Below are 19,575 nucleotides of genomic sequence, written 5' to 3' on the forward strand. Positions count from 1 at the left end.
ATATAGCCACTGCTGCAGTGCCACAGAAGGCTGACCGCAATCCCCTGGTCTATACTGTACCATAGTGCTTTTCAACAGCTCTATCAAAACCATCTCACAGTCAACTGGCGACATTCCAGAGTTTACTCAGAAGGTGGAACTAGACACTTTTTGTTTCCACAATGAATGCAATAGTGTCGTCTGGGAACGAGACCTTTTGGTTGGAAAACGTCTTGCAGAGAAGCTGAAGCCGACAGTACTGCAAATGGCGCTGAGCCGTTTTTGGATATTCTAACATGGTTCCTGCCTTTCCTTTTTGCATTTATTTCTAAAATGCAATAGCTTATTCTCTAACCTTCGCGTGCTAGCCAAGTCCATGTTGTCTCAATATCAAGGCTTTCTTCCTATAGTTCCACTGGTCATCTGCATCATGTGTATTGCCAATTATAATGTCATCTCTGAATAACATTTTAAACATTTAATTTAAATTTGTTAAGAACAGTTTTCAGCGTGACAAGTGTAAAGCTCGAAAAAGTTGCTTCTGTGATACTAACTTCTGAAATGAACACTCTGCTTACTTGGCAGTTAACCTGCTTTTCATGTGACCAGAGACAATCACACTGCACAACACACTTTAAAAGCACCTTGTGTACCACAACCTTGTTATCTATTCATAAAAACTTACCTTTGTTGGCTTGCAACACTTGCAGATAACTGATCATGAGTAGAGTGGCAAAGGGTGTGGTATGTATTATTTGTTACCATTTGTACAAGCTGACAAGAAAATAACCTGACACATCAAGGCAAAGGTCAATTTTTTTGCGAAATCATAACTGTTTATTGCCCGGTCCCACAGGCTGGCTCATTTATGTACAGTAACACTCACCAACAATGGAGTCAATAATAATATTAATAAGTTTGCATCTTATAAATTCTTTGGCTCTAACAGCTCATAAATAACACAGTGTGAAATAAAAAGATAGGTGACAGGAATACAGAAAGTAATGCAAGGTTACCACCATTTTTTCATGTTCTACATTTGTCCAATGGCAACCAATACTAGCCGAAATGCTTTGTCCTGCATCGCCGCTGGCATTTCTGGTCAGCTGAGACACTACCGCTCACCTTCTATCTTCCACAATAGTACCTCCACATAAATTCTTCTCTGCTTAGCACAATGTTCTATGTACAAGTGAATGAGCGACGACGATGAGGCGATAATTCACCAAACAGTTTGACAGACGCAGCACATGCACTACTATCCACACTGGCGCACCACAATTGTGGGAGGTCAGACGCTGTCCCTTCACTTAAGTAAATATGCAACAGAAAAGTCTACACAATAAGACACACACTAGAAAGCGCACGTAACAGGAAGCAAGCATTGGTTGGAACAAAATGGGAATACAGTAAAGGAACGGCCACATCAGCGGGAAAACATGCGTGAGCATCGGTGATTACTGGGTGGGGCCATGCTGGCAATACTGCTGCTGCAGCAGTCATGTGACAGCTTTAATCATGCCACTAAACAGTAACTCTAATAGGAGCCAAGAGGAGCAAACACAGATGCTCCTCAGGTGACTGGGTCAAGCGCCCTTCATTGGTCTCATCGCTTCGGCAGTTTTCGCGGCACCCGTTTTCCTGCTAGTGTGGCCGCATGCCTTAACACACCAACATTCATCATCAGTTATGCATCTCGAGCACTAGCGTGACGTGACGGCTGCCATAGTTATGCATGAAACTGCAAAGCATCATTCCCAGGAAGTACTAGTACCCACACACATGCGCAGCTTGTTCGTTGTGGTAATTTTGCTTTCTTTTGCCCTGCTTAGCTTTGAGCGCTTTTAGCAAGATTTTGTGACTTGGAGTGTGCGTGCTTTGCGCAAGAAGAGTGCTGTGGTGGCAGTCACTTCACGCACTCACTCTATCAGCTTCTCTTGTAGTGAACTAACAAGAACAACGCCAAGAAATCAAGAGGGAAATACGGCCCACATGCACATTCTTCTTCTGATACTAAGGGCACAGCCAACATTCAACAAGTCACTGAAACGGACAGAAGGTATACCCATACGCAACAAAGAGCAGACACAATGCGCCATTTCAGCTGCGTTGAGCTTTGATGCACGGCCGCCCTTGTCCAGTTAAAAAGTCTGATCTGCTAGCCGCACCCAAGTACAAGGCTGTGAAAAAAAGATCTTTTGAGTGCAGAGCTTGCAAATCACTCCATCGTCTGTAATAACCTGCAGCTTCGCGACTTGCATCTCGCTCTAGAGGAAACAAATGCTGAGTGCGCCCATGTCTGCTCATCGTACAAAAGCCAAGACTGCGTGTGGTTTGTTGCTTGCAGAAGTAACAGGGAAATGGGAGGTATGGGCCTTGGTAACACCCGACGGCAGTGTTGTTGACTAAGATTGCGAACCACAGTGAAATAGCGCCCGCCGTGCTCTTTGCCAGATTTGTTCAATATTCAGTGCGCCGGTTATGTACAGGGCTCTTGTCTCATAAAAGCTAGAGCCATTTTGCACCCAGTCACATCTGGGTACCTGAGGGAACAGTTAATAGTGAGTAGTGCATCACATAGTATAAACGGGTAGTACATCTGAAAAACATCTTGAGGTAAGCTTATGAAAAGTGCCACTGTGCTTCTCACGAAGCTTGTGTAACCTGTGCTTCACACAAAATTCTATTTGCCAGAACAAGAAATGTAGCAGTCTTTGCTGCCACCACAGCATTTGTGACTCCAAAGCGAGAGAGCATGACGATCATACCAGGACTCCCGGAAAGACTACCTGGGCACAGAACACTGCGGCACCACTCTGCTCCCAAGCTGAAATGCAGGTGGGGTGCAGGCACACAAAACTGTAGCATGTAGTGATGGCCACCTTTATTGTGCACAGATGGGATGGATCAGGTGAAAGGACTTGTGCTCAATGGCAGCCTCAAACGCTTGTTTTTCAAAGCGTGGCTGTACTGCAAATGCTCTGCAGCTGTTTGGCATCCTTCAGCATTGCCATTAACGAAAGAACTGCTGCAAAGCTGAGTAGTTCCCACAGAAGCTGTGCAGAATTGACCTCAGGTGTTAGGGCACTGTCAATTAGGATAGGAAAGTGCTGAAATTGATTACTTGCTTCTGCATACATACCTAACGAACTTTGGGGAAGGGTTAGAGGGTGGCATGGCATATAGCAAAGCAGTATGATCTCATGTTGGTAAACTATGCATGGACACCAGCTCATCACCAACACATGAACATTTTCTTAATAAGTGTCGAGAAGAGATTGGAACAAATTGCTCAAACCTGACCCCACAAGGCATCTAACAAGCGCCTTATAAAGTGCTGCGTCTCTACTAGTGCATTTGACAAGATCAAGCAGCCAAGATGGTAACATAAACTTCAGCAGCTGATTTAAGGAATGGTGGCTGGATACACCCGTGGCTTGAAGTACTACCTCGCCATCTGCTTCCTTACGTGCTGGAATTAATAATGGCAGTCTGCACAACAGATTAAACCTACACTCCTCATGAGCACAAATCCCGTGCACCAGGCGCAATAGGAGGCAAAGGTAAGGTGCCACACAAAAGCAGGGCAGCAGGAGTTGACTGGCTGCTTGACACATGCAAATGCTATAGTTAGATTTCCAAGAGTGAAAACAGTGCCAAAAAACATTTGCAACAAATTAATGATTTTGTTCTCTCATAAACAGTTACACTACATTCCTAGTCCCTTTTTTCTTTTTAATTGCTGAGGAGGTACCAAAAGGCTCATATTACAACTCATGACATGCACTCTTGTGCTCTGCACTCGTGGAACTTCTTTTTTCTCAGTAAATTGATGCAACGAGCATCTGGCGTCACTGAAAAGACACTTGTCCACTAGTGCCTGTGTCTCTAATGCAAGTGCTATAGGTTGATGTCATATGCTGTTAGTGCACCAGCAACGTCTCCATTTCAGTGTGAAGCATATAGGTGGCTTTGGCAAGTAGCACACGGCAATGCATCGTGTGGTATTATGTGCGGCTCGATGCACACGCTAATCTAGATGGTTGAAAATGACTGCACAACATGTATGACAAAAACATATTCACATATATGCACTTACATATCAAATTGCAACCGCTCAGCTATGTTGTGTCAACATCACACACACACATCAGCATGCCATCACTGACCACTATTGAAGCTTGCAGACAAACAAAAGTGGCCACTATAGTTTATATGGACAAGACGGGTATTGTCGAAATGTCACTTCGGACAGCCCAGCATGCGCTTGGGGCGGCACACTAGAGCTGAACGTGACAGATTACCTAAGAGGAAAGAAAAAGGAAGAAGAAAAGAAATGCAAAGAGCTTGAAAATCGTCGGGAAAAACGCGTGTAGGCTATTACAGCTCACTGGAAAGACAAGAAGTGGGAGACTATGACAACTGCCTGTTTGAGCAATGCACAAAGTTCAGTGCAGGTCTTGCATCCACCAGCAGCAAGTGTACTTAATCCAGTGAGAAAAAGAAAAGAAAAAGGAAAGCATTCAAGAAACCAGTGATGAGCAGTTGTCAGTCCAGCTTGGCTCCATGGGAGCAGCTTTCTTCCAGAGTGAAAAGGCAAAGTGCGTCCTTTGCGTCATTTCACCATTGATCTAAACAGTTGGGCTTAATTGCACACCGAGCTAGAGTGCATGGAGGGAGGTCCGACCAGAGGCAAAAACAAGCGACACATCTGTGCGCCCAGCACAAAGATTGTGCTGGTCTTCAAATGTCCCATAGCCTGCCTCATTGTGGAACTGCACACGTCAGCCACAAACACATACACACACTACAAACGGCTTTCTTGCCTGCACAGCCAGAGAAGAATGTGCTGCTAATGTAGTGATGGCCACTGAAACAATGTCAGAGAAGACAGTAGAAAGCAAGTTTCTACTTGGCCAGCATCCTGAACGTGCAAAGCGGTCTGGAAAAGGCTTAGCTGGATGCACTGGGCATGCAACAAGCCGGAAGAGGTCATACGTCGAATGCGCTTGGGGTGCCATTGCTGCTACTGGATTTGCAAAGGTATGGTGAAAAAAATGCAGCAAAAACACCCTGACCTATTATTGTCAAATGTAAGTAACCTGTTTGTCTAATGCAGCCCCCGCCAAAAAAGTGATCCCTTGTGCGAAAATGACAGAGACAGGCATAGGTTTACAGCAAAAGAGCAGGATGAAAGCTGAAAACCAAGATTAAATGCATTATACATACATTTGCATACTTGTGCTCGGAAATACTCACACCAGGAAATAAATGTTTTGTCAAGTCCTCACTGCATTACTCTATGATTTGTTTACTACAAGGCAACTAAAAGAGGAGTTACACTGGCATTTACAAAACTTGGGATCAGTAATCAAAAAGCAAGGAATTTCAGTACTGGGGACACTAGGCAGAATTAAGCCCTACATGACAGTATCCACTATAAATGTGAAACAACACAAAGATGCCAACAAATGACCATCACAACAGGACAGGGGAGCTGCAAGATGGCAGAAGTTCTAGCATGAAACATCCTTGCCAAACGAGTCATGTAACACTAGATCTAGAAAGTGTAACCGATTATGCAGTGAGGCAATGTCATGTTCTGAATTCTAGCATACATGGTAAAAAAAAAACACTGTCAAACACTCTCAAAACTCAGCAATAATGTGCACATTTTGTTATGTGGCTAGGCATGTGCTTGACACAGTGCACTTTTCAGCACTCTCTAAGGTATACATCAACAGTCACTTGCACGTCTTGTAAGATGACCTATTACCAGCACAATGTTACTCTTGATGCACGACCCTAGAGAACAGAAGCACTGCTGGCAATGTGTACATTGCTAAGCTTGGCAGCATCACTTCACAGCAGTTGAATTTGCAGTAAGTCACTAAGCAGGTTAGAGTATCATAGCTCCAGTGCGCATGAATAATATTGTAGCAAGCAAGTGGCACGCTTCCATTACCCTTTGATAATTGAAAGCTCGAGCAGAACTTGAGAAAATGTGAGCTCATTATTTCACACCCTGCTGAGCTTGACAGCACTCCAGAGTAACATTACAACTGCATGCGGAAGGAAATGTGCGGCAAATTACCCACAGCAGAAGAATTTGTTCGTCTGTTTAGGTACAGCATGAACTCTGACTAAGCTTGTTACAACTCTAATTTACTCTCAGCTTTGATCCTATTCCAGTATTAAAAATGACATTACACAAGAACAGCCCACAGTGAACATGTTCCACACTGCACAGTTAAGAATGTGAAGCCCAGCAGGATTTGGATGCCACAGTAACAAAGTCGACACACTGCAGACTGACAGGAAGTGGTTTTCAACGGAACAGAAAAAAGGGCACTGACAGGAAATTGTGATGGAGGCTTCAACGAAGGCAGAGAACTGTTATGCATGCATGCATCCACACGCATTGTTTCCTGCCGGTATGTGGGCAAGTTCCTTCCCGCTATCCTTGTGCACCAATGCCGCGGCGCCAGCGCCAAGGCAGGTGGTAATCAAGAAGCACTTTAGGACCTACTTGAAGCATTGGCGGTTTTTATCACTGCTCAAGCACATTGCAACCGTAACATGTGTTGTCCCTCTGGCACAATGACAAGTTCACAATGTTTTTTTGTATCTGTTTGTTTTGTCTGTGTCCATCTATACAGATATAAAAATGCCGTGACATTCACATTTTAAGCCTAGTTTGCCATGTTACTCTTTAACACTGAGGCCAGGTTTCAGTATGAGGAGCTTGGTGCAACAGGAGGCCTAGCACTCAGAATCAAGTTTTTGAAGTTGCCTGCTAAAGACACAGAAAACTATTATAATTTTTGTCATGCACAAGGTTTTTTAGTAGCACTTCACTGCATAACCAGAAGAAAGCCAGGCTCTTTGCTATTTGTTCTACCAAGCATTCATCTTTATCCTGTGTATTGGTCACATTTCATTTTTCTCACTCGCAACTGTTGTTATATGCATTCAATCATGTACGCACTAACTAGAGTTCGTCATTACATTGCAAGGAGAGATATAAGCACGTCAAGGTGAAATGGCTCCTTTAAAAGACAAAATGTTACACACTGCAGTGTTCTGAAGAAGTTAAAATCAAGGAACTATTCAATTTAAGCACATTAAGGGACAGTCTACCGACTTTTATGCAGTAAATTTTTTTGCTGCAAACAAAAGCTCCCTACCCAAATAAACTATTACCCGGCTGTTGTGCCAGAAGCGCAGCACAATTTAATACCCAATTCTTTTCCTTACGGCAGTCTCATTTTCTCATGGTAGGTAGCGTATGAGAACCAAGACATTGGGGACACAAAATATTGTCAGTGACTCCATGCAACTCTATGAACACGACTCCAATGTCGCCAAAGCAGCGTGCAATGGCAACTGAGATGCACAGATTTTATTTCACGTACCATATTTTGGTTTTTAATTCACTAACCCATGAGAATCATTTGGAGATTATCCACAATACCAGTGCTTTTTGAGTGCAGTTATAGAGGACATAACAGATGATTCTAGTAGGACAGAATAGAATGCCTATGCAATGGCACTAAATTCTGTAATTTTGGAACTAGTATTGCTTTAGTGTGATACTAAATAGAAATTTCCTAGATGACCAAAATAAAAGCACACAGAGATATTTTTTAGAGACACAAATTGAAAGAAAGGTGACATGAGCCAGAACAATTGGAGAGCCTGAATGAGCATCAGTGATGTAATCTTGCTCTATGCCATGTGTGATGGCTGAGGCAAGCAGAATTTCCTCAATACCAAGATGAAAGCCATTTGACCATTCATAACCGACAGGCAACTGCAAAAATGATTCAGTGTGCTATGCCTGCAGCACCACGCCGGGGGTGCTCCTTTACATTGAACTAGATTACCTGTGCAGTGAAAAAAATGTGGCATTTACCCTCTGACGCAAAAAGTGTTGATTCTAAGTGACGTTAGCGACACTGTGATCCAATGTCTCGGCGACGTTCGTCTCCAGTCGCGCGACCATCCCTTGCTCCAAGACGGTGACTTATGCCCCCACAAGTGCAGCGGGTGGTGGGCTCGGGAGTGGCGTGCTAAGGTGGCGACCCCCGTCGTCTGTACATCCCCCACCACGGGTCGCGGGCAGTGTTCCCCGCGCTACCCAAGTATCCCGGTTCATTGTTCCACGACCTCCGCACCAGTCTGGCACGCGACGCGCACAAGGACGGCCACCACCACCACCGCGGGGGCGACGGGGTCCTGCTTCTCAGGCCTGGTGTCGGCCCCCGCACAGTCCGCACCCGACGGCCGCCCGGTGGCACGCCCTGAGCGGCAGGTAGCACCAGAGGCAGGGCACCAGCAGCGACAGCAGCGCCAGCCCCGCCCAGCGGCGGCGGCAGTCCCGCGGCGACCCCGAGCACGAGCAGGGCCGCTGGCTGAAGTCGCCCTCGGCGTCGGCCATGCAGTGGTACAGCATACAGTGGGCACACGAGATGCATGACGCCGTGTTGATGCACGAGAGGACATTGTCCGGCGCGTACTCGCACGCGCCCCGCACGTTGCTGTCCTCCGAGAACTCCTCGAGGCAGTGCCGACACTGACGGCGCTTCTGGCCGCTGCGCGCCTTGCTGGGCAGTGGGGGGGCCGCCTTCTTGCCCGGAGGCACCGCGGCGGCGGGCGTCTGGCCGCCCGGCGGAGGTCCGGCGGGCGCCGGAGGGGGCGCCGCGGGGCCGCTGTCCCGCACCACGCCGCTCTTGAGCGTCTCGACCAGCGGGTAGGAGTAGTCGTGCTTGGCGAACTGCACGTACGAGTAGGGCTCGGGCTGCACCGGGTTGCCCGCGTCGTCCACGAGCAGGCCCCCGCCCTTCTGGTGGTTGTTGGACGGTGGCGCGCCCTCGCGGCGCACGTAGTTGATGCGGTGCAGGTGGTGGTTCGCCGAGTACGGCGACAGGCCGCTGCCGGCCGATGAGGAGCCCGACGAGGAGCGCGAGTCGACGGGCAGCTCGAGCGTCATGAAGACCTCGTCGTCGCCGATGTCTGAGTCCGGGAAGGTGCCGCACAAGTCGCCCACGCCTGCGCAGCACAGCAAACAACGCGACGACCGTGAGCGGACATCGGCCGTTGGCGGTGCGCGGAAAGACATGCAGGTTTAAGCAGCACGGAAGGAACACGCAAACGCGTGCCCGTGTATGCGGACCTACCACATGCCTCTGGGTGTTCTAGCTGGAGGTAGGTCCCGGCAATGCTAGCGACGGGGCAGTAATAATAATAATTGTTTTTTGGGGGAAAGGATATGGCGCAGTATCTGTCTCATATATAGTTGGACACCTGAACCGCGCCGTAAGGGAAGGGATAAAGGAGGGAGTGAAAGAAGAAAGGAAGAGAGAGGTGCCGTAGTGGAGGGCTCCGGAATAATTTCGACCACCTGGGGATCTTTAACGTGCACTGACATCGCACAGCACACGGGCGCCTTAGCGTTTTTCCTCCATAAAAACGCAGCCGCCGCGGTCGGGTTCGAACCCGGGAACACCGGATCAGTAGTAGAGCGACGGGGTGCCTCGATCCAGTTTTCAGAACAGTTTTAGCACCGCCGTAAGGTAATCGTGACCATGTGGAAAACGTGGCTGGGCAAGCCTGACAACGGTAGGAGTGGCACGCGCGTTACCGTGCTTGCTGTACGGTTGTGCTAAAACTGCCTAGCAAAGATCTTAAGAATGCCGTTAATACCAAAGAGTGGCAGTGCGCGGAGACACGAGGCGTGTACCGCAGTGCAAATACCCAAAGACCAAACGTAAACCGCCAAGGGGCGAGCCTCCAATCTTCACGACAGCCACCGGCGTGTGACCGGCCCGCACCGACATGCGCATTCCGTGTTATATTTTATGATGCCCGCGTACGCACAGACATTCGCCCACTACTTTCGAGCGCTCGAACGAAACTCTCTGTCGTGCATTTCTAACACTGTCATAGCTTAGAAGAACTTCTTGTTGGGCAAGTTGGTACATTGCTTTTGAAGAAACCATGTTGCGCATAAAAAGACAACCACAGGAAAGGCCAAAGGTACAAATGCGCTCTTTCTGTACCTTTGGCCTTTCCTGTGGTTGTCTTTTTATGCGCAACATGGTTTCTTCAAAAGTGTCATAGCATAGCGCGATCCTACCACGATCTATTTCCGCGTGGCGCCAGGCCACTGCGCGTCCGCAGATTGCCCTGAAGGCGCCAGATGGCGCCACGTGCCCATCAGTTGAATGCACGCCTGCCGCGTCGGGACCATAAAAGTGCGTGCCCATAGGCGGGGCGCCAAAGCCGATCACGGTATGCTATAAATGCACGGCAAAGTGCTGTTTCGAGCCATAGAACCCTCATGCGACGTATTATAGTGTACTCAACAGTGCGCTTTCCGACTGTTCCAGACAGCCCCTGTGCACGCCTGTACGTTACGCGCATGCGCTGGATTCATCTTTTCCGAAAACTGTTTTCTCTAAAACGGCGCACCCCCCGCGGTGGCTCAGTGGTTAGGGCGCTCGGCTACTGATCTGGAGTTCCCGGCCTCGAACCCGACCGCGGCGGCTGCGTTTTTATGGAGGAAAAACGCTAAGGCGCCTGTGTGCTGTGCGATGTCAGTGCACGTTAAAGATCCCCATATGGTCGAAATTATTCCGGAGCCCTCCACTACGGCACCTGTATCTTCCTTTCTTCTTTCCCTACCTCCCTTATCCATTCCCTTACGGCGCGGTTCAGGTGTCCAACGATATGTGAGACAGATACTGCGCAATTTCCTTTCCCCCAAAACCAATTATTATTATTAAAACGGCGCTTTTGCATGAGCTGGAACGAGGGAGAAGATACTGCGGCGGTGACAAACTACTGAGTGCCTGTGGTCTCTGTGGCCACAATGCCCGACCATTGCAACTGGCGCCTCTAAAAAGATCTACGCGTTCGCACTCTCCACCACGCGCTCTCGCATCGTTCACGTCTGTACGAGTAGTCAACACAAGTTAATTTGCCCGCAGGAATTGTCAACGGTCCACGCAAATCGGTCACCGACTTCCTGGGTCATCTGTACTGCGGCTCAGCTCGCGGGTTTTAACGCTGACGCGAGGTGGCGCCTTTCACTGTAGGATGAACAGTTCCGAGAATACTGATACGGACGTCCAGAAAAGAAAAAAAAAAGCGATACCCTACTTCTAGATAATGCAAAAGTAGGGAATCTACTTTTCCTTGTGTGGCTGCGGTGGCTCAGTGGTTAGGGCGCTCGGCTACTGATCCGGAGTTCCCGGGTTCGAACCCGACCGCGGCGGCTGCGTTTTTATGGAGGAAAAACGCTAAGGCGCCCGTGTGCTGTGCGATGTCAGTGCACGTTAAAGATCCCCAGGTGGTCGAAATTATTCCGGAGCCCTCCACTACGGCACCTCTCTCTTCCTTTCTTCTTTGACTCCCTTCCCTTACGGCGCGGTTCAGGTGTCCAACGATATGAGACAAATACTGCGCCATTTCCTTTTCCCCAAAAACCAATTATAATTATATATTTCCTTGTGTCCGAACGGCGCTACGGCAGCCATTTTTCCCGCTGTTCTCTGGTCGGCGCGCGCTGTCACGAGAAGTCTTAAGACCCCCAAGAACCAACCCAGCCTTATTTCCAAGCATGACGTGGGGTCAGGGTATGCACTCTTGGAGTGAGGTAAACAGCAACCAGCAGAAAAACAAAATACGTACTCAAAGAAGATAACAGTTGTATACCGATCGAAGGGTGCAAATGTATGTCCGCACTGAGATCTCTCACTTCTAACGTCATCAAGCTGGGCAGTGATGTACCATCTCGGCAGTATTCGGTCGGGTTCACGTAGACGTCGTTGTGAACGAGATGCTTAATTAACAGCCATTTCAATAATCATCCACCCTTCACCCGCGCACAGAAAATAGAAACAAGATACGATGACAAGAGGGCGGCGTATGCCCTTAGGAAAAGTGCTACAGTAAATACACATACACTTCCAGGACAAATACTTGAACCCAAAGTACACTCACACCGAGTCGCCTCTACAAGTATCAAAGCAGCCGCGCCTTATTAGAAGAGTAGTCAAAGCTTCCCTTGAAGTGAGGCTGATTTTTCACTCTACAACGAAGGTTACGCAGTATACCTCGGCAAGTCGCAGATGGCGAAACGCTGTCGACATATTCTGTTCTTTGCTGCCTTTTATACACTATTGGCTTACAAATCAACTCGTCAGATTTTAAACTCAAAGGGGAGCGAATTTGCTTCAATATATGCGGAGTTCGAATTAGGCGGAGTTAACACTTGAAGCTGACGCCATTAAAACATCAGTTCGAATTCAGGAAGTTCAAATTCGCGAGGTTCCACTGTAATTAACAATTTCGCCGCTCGGACAGACGCGTAAGGCGTGGCAGTCGGCATCCAGCCGACCACCAGCAAAAACACGAAGGCGGGCGGAAGGAGAGGCAGAGGCGAGGATGGCGGCGGCATCTCAAGAACGAACGCCAGGCGCGCCACCTGCGATCGATGCGGACGGCTAGGCCCAACGCGTAGTCGTCGGCGCATCCCCTGGATGGCGCTGCCATCGCGGTTGCATGCTTGAAGAGCGGCCTTCCTCTGTATCGACGCCTCCTCTCGCTCGACTACCGCCGCTGTTTATGATACCCAAATTTCATAGCCTACTCTTTCCTCTTCAAGACTTCGCTATCTAGCATTCTCTGCGTCGTAGCGAGCTGAGTATTAAGCGTTTTCTCGTTTAGAAGCTAGGATTCCGCGCTCACATAAAGTCCGACGTGCCTCCGAAGATGATCTTACGTTCCGCAATCCGCGAGTAAGCCACCCCATCGCGAGTGGTGGAACGGCAGGAGCTGAAAGCACGCACCAAGCACGCACAGCGGACAGCGCGAAAGGCGAGTGCTCGCACAGCACCACGCAGTCAAGGCTAGACAAAGTGAACACCGTCATTTTTACACCGAGCTCCAGCAATTATACGGAACAAAAAAAAAAAAGAAGACACGGCCCCAGAGATTGGACAACGCGGCAGGGCCTGGGCAGGTTCAGCAACCCAGGCCTTTATGCCTGACCCCGGAGGCCGCGCCTCATACGTAAGCTCTCTCCCGTCTCATGCACTGAGATGTGGCGCTAGTTTATTATCTTCCTATATCAACAGCAAAAAGTACTTTTCCTATCACAATAACGTGACAATGATAAAGTTAATACACTGATTTCGTGCTGCAGCCCCCAAATGGAGATCAGTGTTGCGTCTCTTAACAGGTACAGCTATAACTGCGGAAGCATGAGTTCGCTGTTCCTCACGATTGCTCATCGAATATTCGCACAAGTAGCGAATATTTGACAAAATATTAGATTCGGTTTTAAGCTGAACTGTTTGTATTCGATTCGGTAGCAAAGCTGCGCTATTCGTATTGGATTTGGTTTGGAAAAGGTACTATATATACGCACACCCCTACCGAATTCATTTATAGTTCTGTCATCGGCATCAACAACAGTCCATTCTCTGAGCCGGCTAGGAGCCAACGTAAGCAGCGCCAGTACTGACTGGCCCAGAGCGAAACACACGCGAGCCGTAAACGAGTTCAGCAAGAAGGGCCATTGTTACAAGTCAATGATCACGGTGCGAAATTTGTAACCTTCTTTGGAAGGCGGAAGTTGGAAATAAACTTTCGCGGCTACACAGCAGTAGCGAGTTTCTGCGATAATGCCACACCGGATGCTGCGCTGTAAACGGGAATTCGTAATACCCGCGCCTTTGAAGCTGTTTGTGTGCATGTGTGTGTGGTCACGAAACTTCCCCCACAGTTTTATACATTGACAACCAGAGGCCGTTACGAAATGCGCCAGTGCCAATTACACAGGGGCAGCAAGCCGCCATCCTGCGGCAAAGCCTTTGCGCGAGCGTAGAGTTCGTATGTAACAAAGAAACAATAGGCGGACTGCAAACTGCTCCGATAGCCTAGCGTTACGTTCAAGCTTCACGAAAAGTACAGAAGGTAAAAGTGTCAAGAAATCATGAGAGTATGTATTTCGAACTGGCATCTGCTGTCAACCGACAGACAGCCAGGACGACTCCATAGTTGGTTTGTACTCTGACCGTAACTGACTCTCGACGATACCACCTCGAAGAGCGAGAATTTCTGCGAATTAATGTGGAATTCGCATTACGGGCAGGCCTTTTGAACACACCGAAATAGGCGGTTCGAATAAACCGGAAATTCGAATTAACGAGGTTCCGCTACTACAGCTTTCGAAAGTCGCTGAAACATGCAGTACGCGAGACCTGCTGTGTGTCTCGCAAGCCATTAACTCGCACCCGACTGTGCCTAGTCGAAAAAACAAATAAACGACAGAACCGTGTCAGAAATGCGGCGCAGTACTTTGTAGTTATGCGGTACGACAGACTTTTCGGTTCTTTTGTAGTATTTATCTGTAGTGCTCTTCTGTAGTCTGTAGAGCTTTTCTGTATTAACTACACAGTTTTCTGTAGTGCCGGTTCCGCGCGGTGGCTCAGTGGTTAGGGCGCTCGACAACTGATCCGGAGTTCCCGGGTTCGAACCCGACTGCGGCGGCTGCGTTTTTATGGAGGAAAAACGCAAAGGCGCCCGTGTGCTGTGCGATGTCAGCGGACGTTAAAGATCCCCAGGTGGTCGAAAATATTCCGGAGCCCTCCACTACGGCACCTCCTATTCCTTCCTTCTTTCACTCCCTCCTTTATCCCTTCCCTTATGGCGCGGTTCAGGTGTCCAACGATATATGAGACAGATACTGCGCCATTTCCTTTCCTCAAAAAACCAATTATTATTATTATTCTTGCACTCCCTCCTTTATCAGTCCCTTACGGCGCGGTTCAGGTGTCCGCCGATATACGAAACAGATACTGCGCAATTTCCTTTCCCCCAAAACCAATTATTATTACTAGGTCAACTGCCTGTGTTGTTTGGGAACGCGGTCTGCTGTAACGACGAATCGCAAGCTCGCATGTTGACGGCGCAGTTACAGTTAGAGAGCGCGTATTAGGTCCGTGGAATAGACTTATATCAGCTGGAGAACGCCAGAAACCTTTCTCGCGGTCGTGCACTGACCTTATGGGGAATGCGACGATGCTGCGCAAAAGTCCTATAAATCTAGCAGGACCCGAATTTAGCCCCATTTTGAGCTTCTTGAAAGGCAATCTTTCAATTGCATGCGCATCCGCCGCGAAACGGTACGGGTTAGATGCCGTCGGTCACATTTATCTTCACGTATCGGGAGAAGGAGCTCCGCGCATCTGACGGTGGCAGCTCATATTCACCATTTGTTGTACCCTCACAGAGCCCGAACGGGGCTTGGACCATGAGAGAAAGTAGCGCGTAAAAATTGCGCGAAAATAGACGGCCAAAAAGCAAGCAATAATCAGTCAAAGCCGCTCAATGTATGGACATTGGGCGGCAGCCTTACGCCTCTTCGAATTAGCCGCGACTCCTGGTTGCTGGATCGTACCGTGTTTTGGCGCCATTTCATCAAAAACTAATTCGTAGCGATCCTTTCTTCTTTCACTCCCTGTTTTATCCCTTCCCTTACGGCGCGGTTCAGGTGTCCAACGATATATATGAGACAGATACTGCGCCATTTCCTTTCCCCAAAAACCAATTATTATTATTATTATTATATGTAGCAGGTTCAATGCAATGGTGCAGGTTGGCGCAATTGGCGCGGCATTCCCATCACTGTGCAGCAGCTCAACTAAAACGATTCAAGGCGTTTCTCATTAATTTCTTCGAAGACCTTGACTGACATATCACTTCTGCAAGGAAGAAAAAAAAAAAGTTCGCGTCTGTGAGCTCCGGCGAACACACAAACCTCGCAGTGTATCTCGGCGGCAGATCTCTACATTTTCCCACCGTGCATTCTTATGAGTACAGCTACACTTCGACGCCACAATAACAATATCATAACAACAATGAAAAACAAACGTCAGACATAGGCGACAGGCCCGAAACTAGGGCATACAACCTCGAGCACGTGCGAAAAAAAGTAACAGAAAGGAAAAATAAAGGCCCTGACGTAAAATTCAGCGCCACTATAGGGCACGTATCCATCTATCGATATGCGTTCCGGTTCTCACGACCAACCCTCCGGCACCGTATTACGGTGGCGTGCGTTGAGGAAAATAAAGCAAGACGGCACGCCACGCTTCACAATAAGGCAATGCGCCGAAAGGAGCACTGCTTCTTTGCGCTGGCATCAAGCCTTACTGAAACTGCAGTGCTTAGAGTTTAAGCAAAGCTGAAAACTACAACGAGTAGCTGAGACATGTATGCAAAGGACAAATTTCTTGTAACAATACAGAAATTAACAGATATTTCCCTTATGGCGTTTTTATTCACTATTCCAGCCTTCTTGTCTCATACAACACTTCCCTGTAACTCAGCATGGGTGACTCACAAAAGATCGTTTTCAGTCGCGTACTGGGCACATGACGCTACGGACGGACATCATTTTCAGATCACGGGCTCTCGTCACTAAAAAACGAACACGGTGACAAAGACACCGAACACAGCCGACAACACGTCGTCATTTAGTTTGCTGGCTTCGCACAGAACCTCTTGCGCGTAACAAACCCCCGTAACACTACCACCGCTAACTACTAAACAGCTCGTTACTAGGGCTATAGCGAGCGGCGCGACCCTGTCGGCTTGTATAACTGTTTTCCACCCGTCGTCAATTCGAGCTCATTCATACCGCGCGCAGGGGGGGTGTCGTGACGATTGCTCCACCAGAAACCGTGCGAGAGCTAACAACAGCGACCGCAGCGCCACCGCCGATCGCCGAGGGGCGCGCACAGCGCGACCACGTCCGTTGGTATACGTACTACTACGTATGTAAGTACACGCTCCACTCAACACCCGGCCACGCTCGGTCGCTGCCACAGAAGGAAAAAAAAGAGTGGAAACAATGAAAGAACGACAAAAGAACAAAATAAAATAGGGAGGGAGAGAGAGAGAGAGAAAGTAGAGAAAAGCGCAACGGACCGCCTGTGCTTCCACGCACGTTCGTCTGTTGCTCGGGCGATTTTCCTTCTTCACCTCGTTATACTTTGAACCGTATCGCGCTCTCTTTCGCTCTTTCGACGCGCGCGCGCACGCACGCGCGCACACACACACACACACACACACACACACACACACACACACACACACACACACACACACACACACACACACACACACACACACACACACACACACACACACACACACACACACACACACACACACACATGCGTAAGTTATTTCGCCCCTGCGTTCCATTCTTCCGCCAACTCTTCCCTCTTTTGTTTCATCTCTTTCACGTCCTTTCCCTCTCTCTTTCCTTACAGAGCGCGGATGCATTGAAAAGAGGAAAGAAGGTCGAGACGCCGTTGTTCCATATTTCTGTCACGCCGGCTCGTCTAGCTGTGGGAAACGGCGAAAGTGCACGCGCGACAAGGCGAGCGAGCCGGGAAGAGAGAGAAAGAAAAAATTAAAACGGGGAAAAGAAAGAAGAAACGAGAAATGAAAGAAAAGAACGGGCCAGGCAAAAGGCCGCGCTTACTCGCTGCTGCGAGTTCCCCCCCGCTCCCTACGCTCGCTCACTCACTCGCTACGCCCTCGCGTTCTCTCCGTTGGCCGGCTTCATTCAGGAGCAGGTCCGCGGCGGTCTTATTTTTACCCCCGGCGCTCGCCGGCTCCCGCGCGCGCCCACACCAGCTCAACGCCGCACTGGCGAAAACGCGGGCGGGCAGGCGGGAAGCTTTTTAGAGAACACGCCACAGCCCGGGGAAGAGGGAATTAAACGAACAAAAAAAAAAGCGCGGCAATTGACGGAGCGGGCGCTGCGAAAACCGAAGAGTGGGTGGGAGGAAGCGAGGGAAGGGGGAGATGGGGTGAGGCCGTGTGGCGTGACGAAATGAAATAAGCGAAGAGAGGAAGAAAGTAAAAAAAAAGTGTATCGGGAACGGGAAAATCCGCTCCTATCGTTTATTTTCCCGTACTTTCCTCGGCGCTGCCTCCTGGGGGGAGATGCATGAAACGCGCCGGCGTGGCCGACCGAGGGTCGCTTCGCGATGAAACATTTAGATGCGCTCTCAAAACACCACGCGAGTGGTGCTGCGTTGAAATATGGCATCAGCCGGCAAATGCCGCGTTGCTGGCGACCGAGCCTACGGAGCAAGAAGCTTTCAGGGGCCCCGCAGTGGAAGCTATGAAAGCGGGGCGACTGCTCTCCGTCGCTCCATCGTTCCAGTCTAACAGCGCCACAGCCACAGAAAGTAGCCCGCGAGTACAGTTCGGCCGTGACGCCACTGAAGCGTTTCGTGATTTTGCCGCTAGGGGGATAACAAGCGGATGCGCTACGGAAACTAAGGTGACGAAGTCGCGATGAAAATACAGCGACAGAAGTTTCGTTAAAATTTGTAAACTAAATAGAATACTACGAGATAATGAAACTGAACGTTAGCACGCGCATTTACGACGCTTACTGGCCGCCATATTGGCGGGGAAGCCTGATGGAAGCAATGCGTGGCCCACTATTGTGGTGCCCGTGACGCCACTGGCACATTCACATGTTGCCATGTTGTTGGCATGCCACTCCATTCTCACCAAAACATTCATGCTCGCAACTCTTTCTATCACACTGTCAGACACCTTGTCCGCCGTGTGGTCAAACGGCACTCTGGCCTCTATGAGGCTCAGGCCTGTCTTGTTCAAGACCCCCTGCTCCTCAACAAAATTCTTTACTACGTTCCATATCTCCCTCTTTAACAAACTCAAATATACAAGTTGGGATCCGCTCTGTACACTCTACATGCTGTTCACAGTTGATTTCAATTCACAGTGTCAGGGAATTGAATGCAAGTAAAAACAAAACACTTTGAAGAAAAGACAGCATGTTTCTGGTGCCTTTCCTTTCGGGTCCTTGCTTCTTCCTTCTTTCGTTCCTTAAGTCTTTACCTGCACTATCCTCCGCGTAAATAAGTGCTCTTGTCAACAAGGAGCCCAGAATACTCACCATGTGTCAAAGTGGCGCCCACACAATGCAGTCCACAATGCAGCATGAGAAAAATAAAAAAAGAAAAGACAAGAAGAGAGTATAGAAGAGAATGACACAGCCTGCCTCGATGACAATAGGCCATTTCCGAATGCAGGCCAGATGTGCATGGCAGCAGCAGTGCTCCCCACTCAGATGCAAGGAACATAGCACATTTTCTGGCACTGCAAAAAATGACCAGCCTTCAACGTGTGAGTGCCATTCAACAGAAGATACGAAGCGAGACTGTATTGCTTGTTAAAATACACAAGGAAAGCAAACTGCCCCCTAGAAAGTGATTTACAGTAAAGGCGGTTCATCACATAAAGAGTGTCTGCTTTCTTTTGCACGGCAGTATGTAAGGACAATGCTTTTTTTTTTCATTAAGGTTATTCAATAAGCGTCAAATGCTCTGGTTTCTTCACCTCTCAAGATCAAAAGCTGCATACTGCACTTTTGTGGACGCCTGGGAATTCCACTGCAGGCTACGGTTCTGTTGCGAACAAGACAGCATGACAACACGGATCTGACCTCTCATCCTTCAACCTCTCTGCAGTGAC

The 19,575-nt window shown here is 48.8% G+C and overlaps 1 protein-coding gene across 1 annotated transcript in view; it reads right to left on the bottom strand.

Annotated features, from left to right (window-relative positions):
- Positions 1-789: 789 nt before the first annotated feature.
- The window catches only part of Spred (Sprouty-related protein with EVH-1 domain), a 75,076-nt gene continuing 56,290 nt past the window's right edge, over positions 790-19,575 (bottom strand). Inside the window, exon 3 of the mRNA XM_077665896.1 lies at positions 790-9,030. Coding sequence (XP_077522022.1) covers positions 8,225-9,030 — 806 coding nt within the window. The 3' untranslated portion in view covers positions 790-8,224. The remainder of the gene's footprint in view (positions 9,031-19,575) is intronic.

The sequence above is a fragment of the Amblyomma americanum genome, chromosome 5, assembly GCF_052857255.1.
Source record: "Amblyomma americanum isolate KBUSLIRL-KWMA chromosome 5, ASM5285725v1, whole genome shotgun sequence".
Taxonomy (NCBI): domain Eukaryota; kingdom Metazoa; phylum Arthropoda; class Arachnida; order Ixodida; family Ixodidae; genus Amblyomma; species Amblyomma americanum.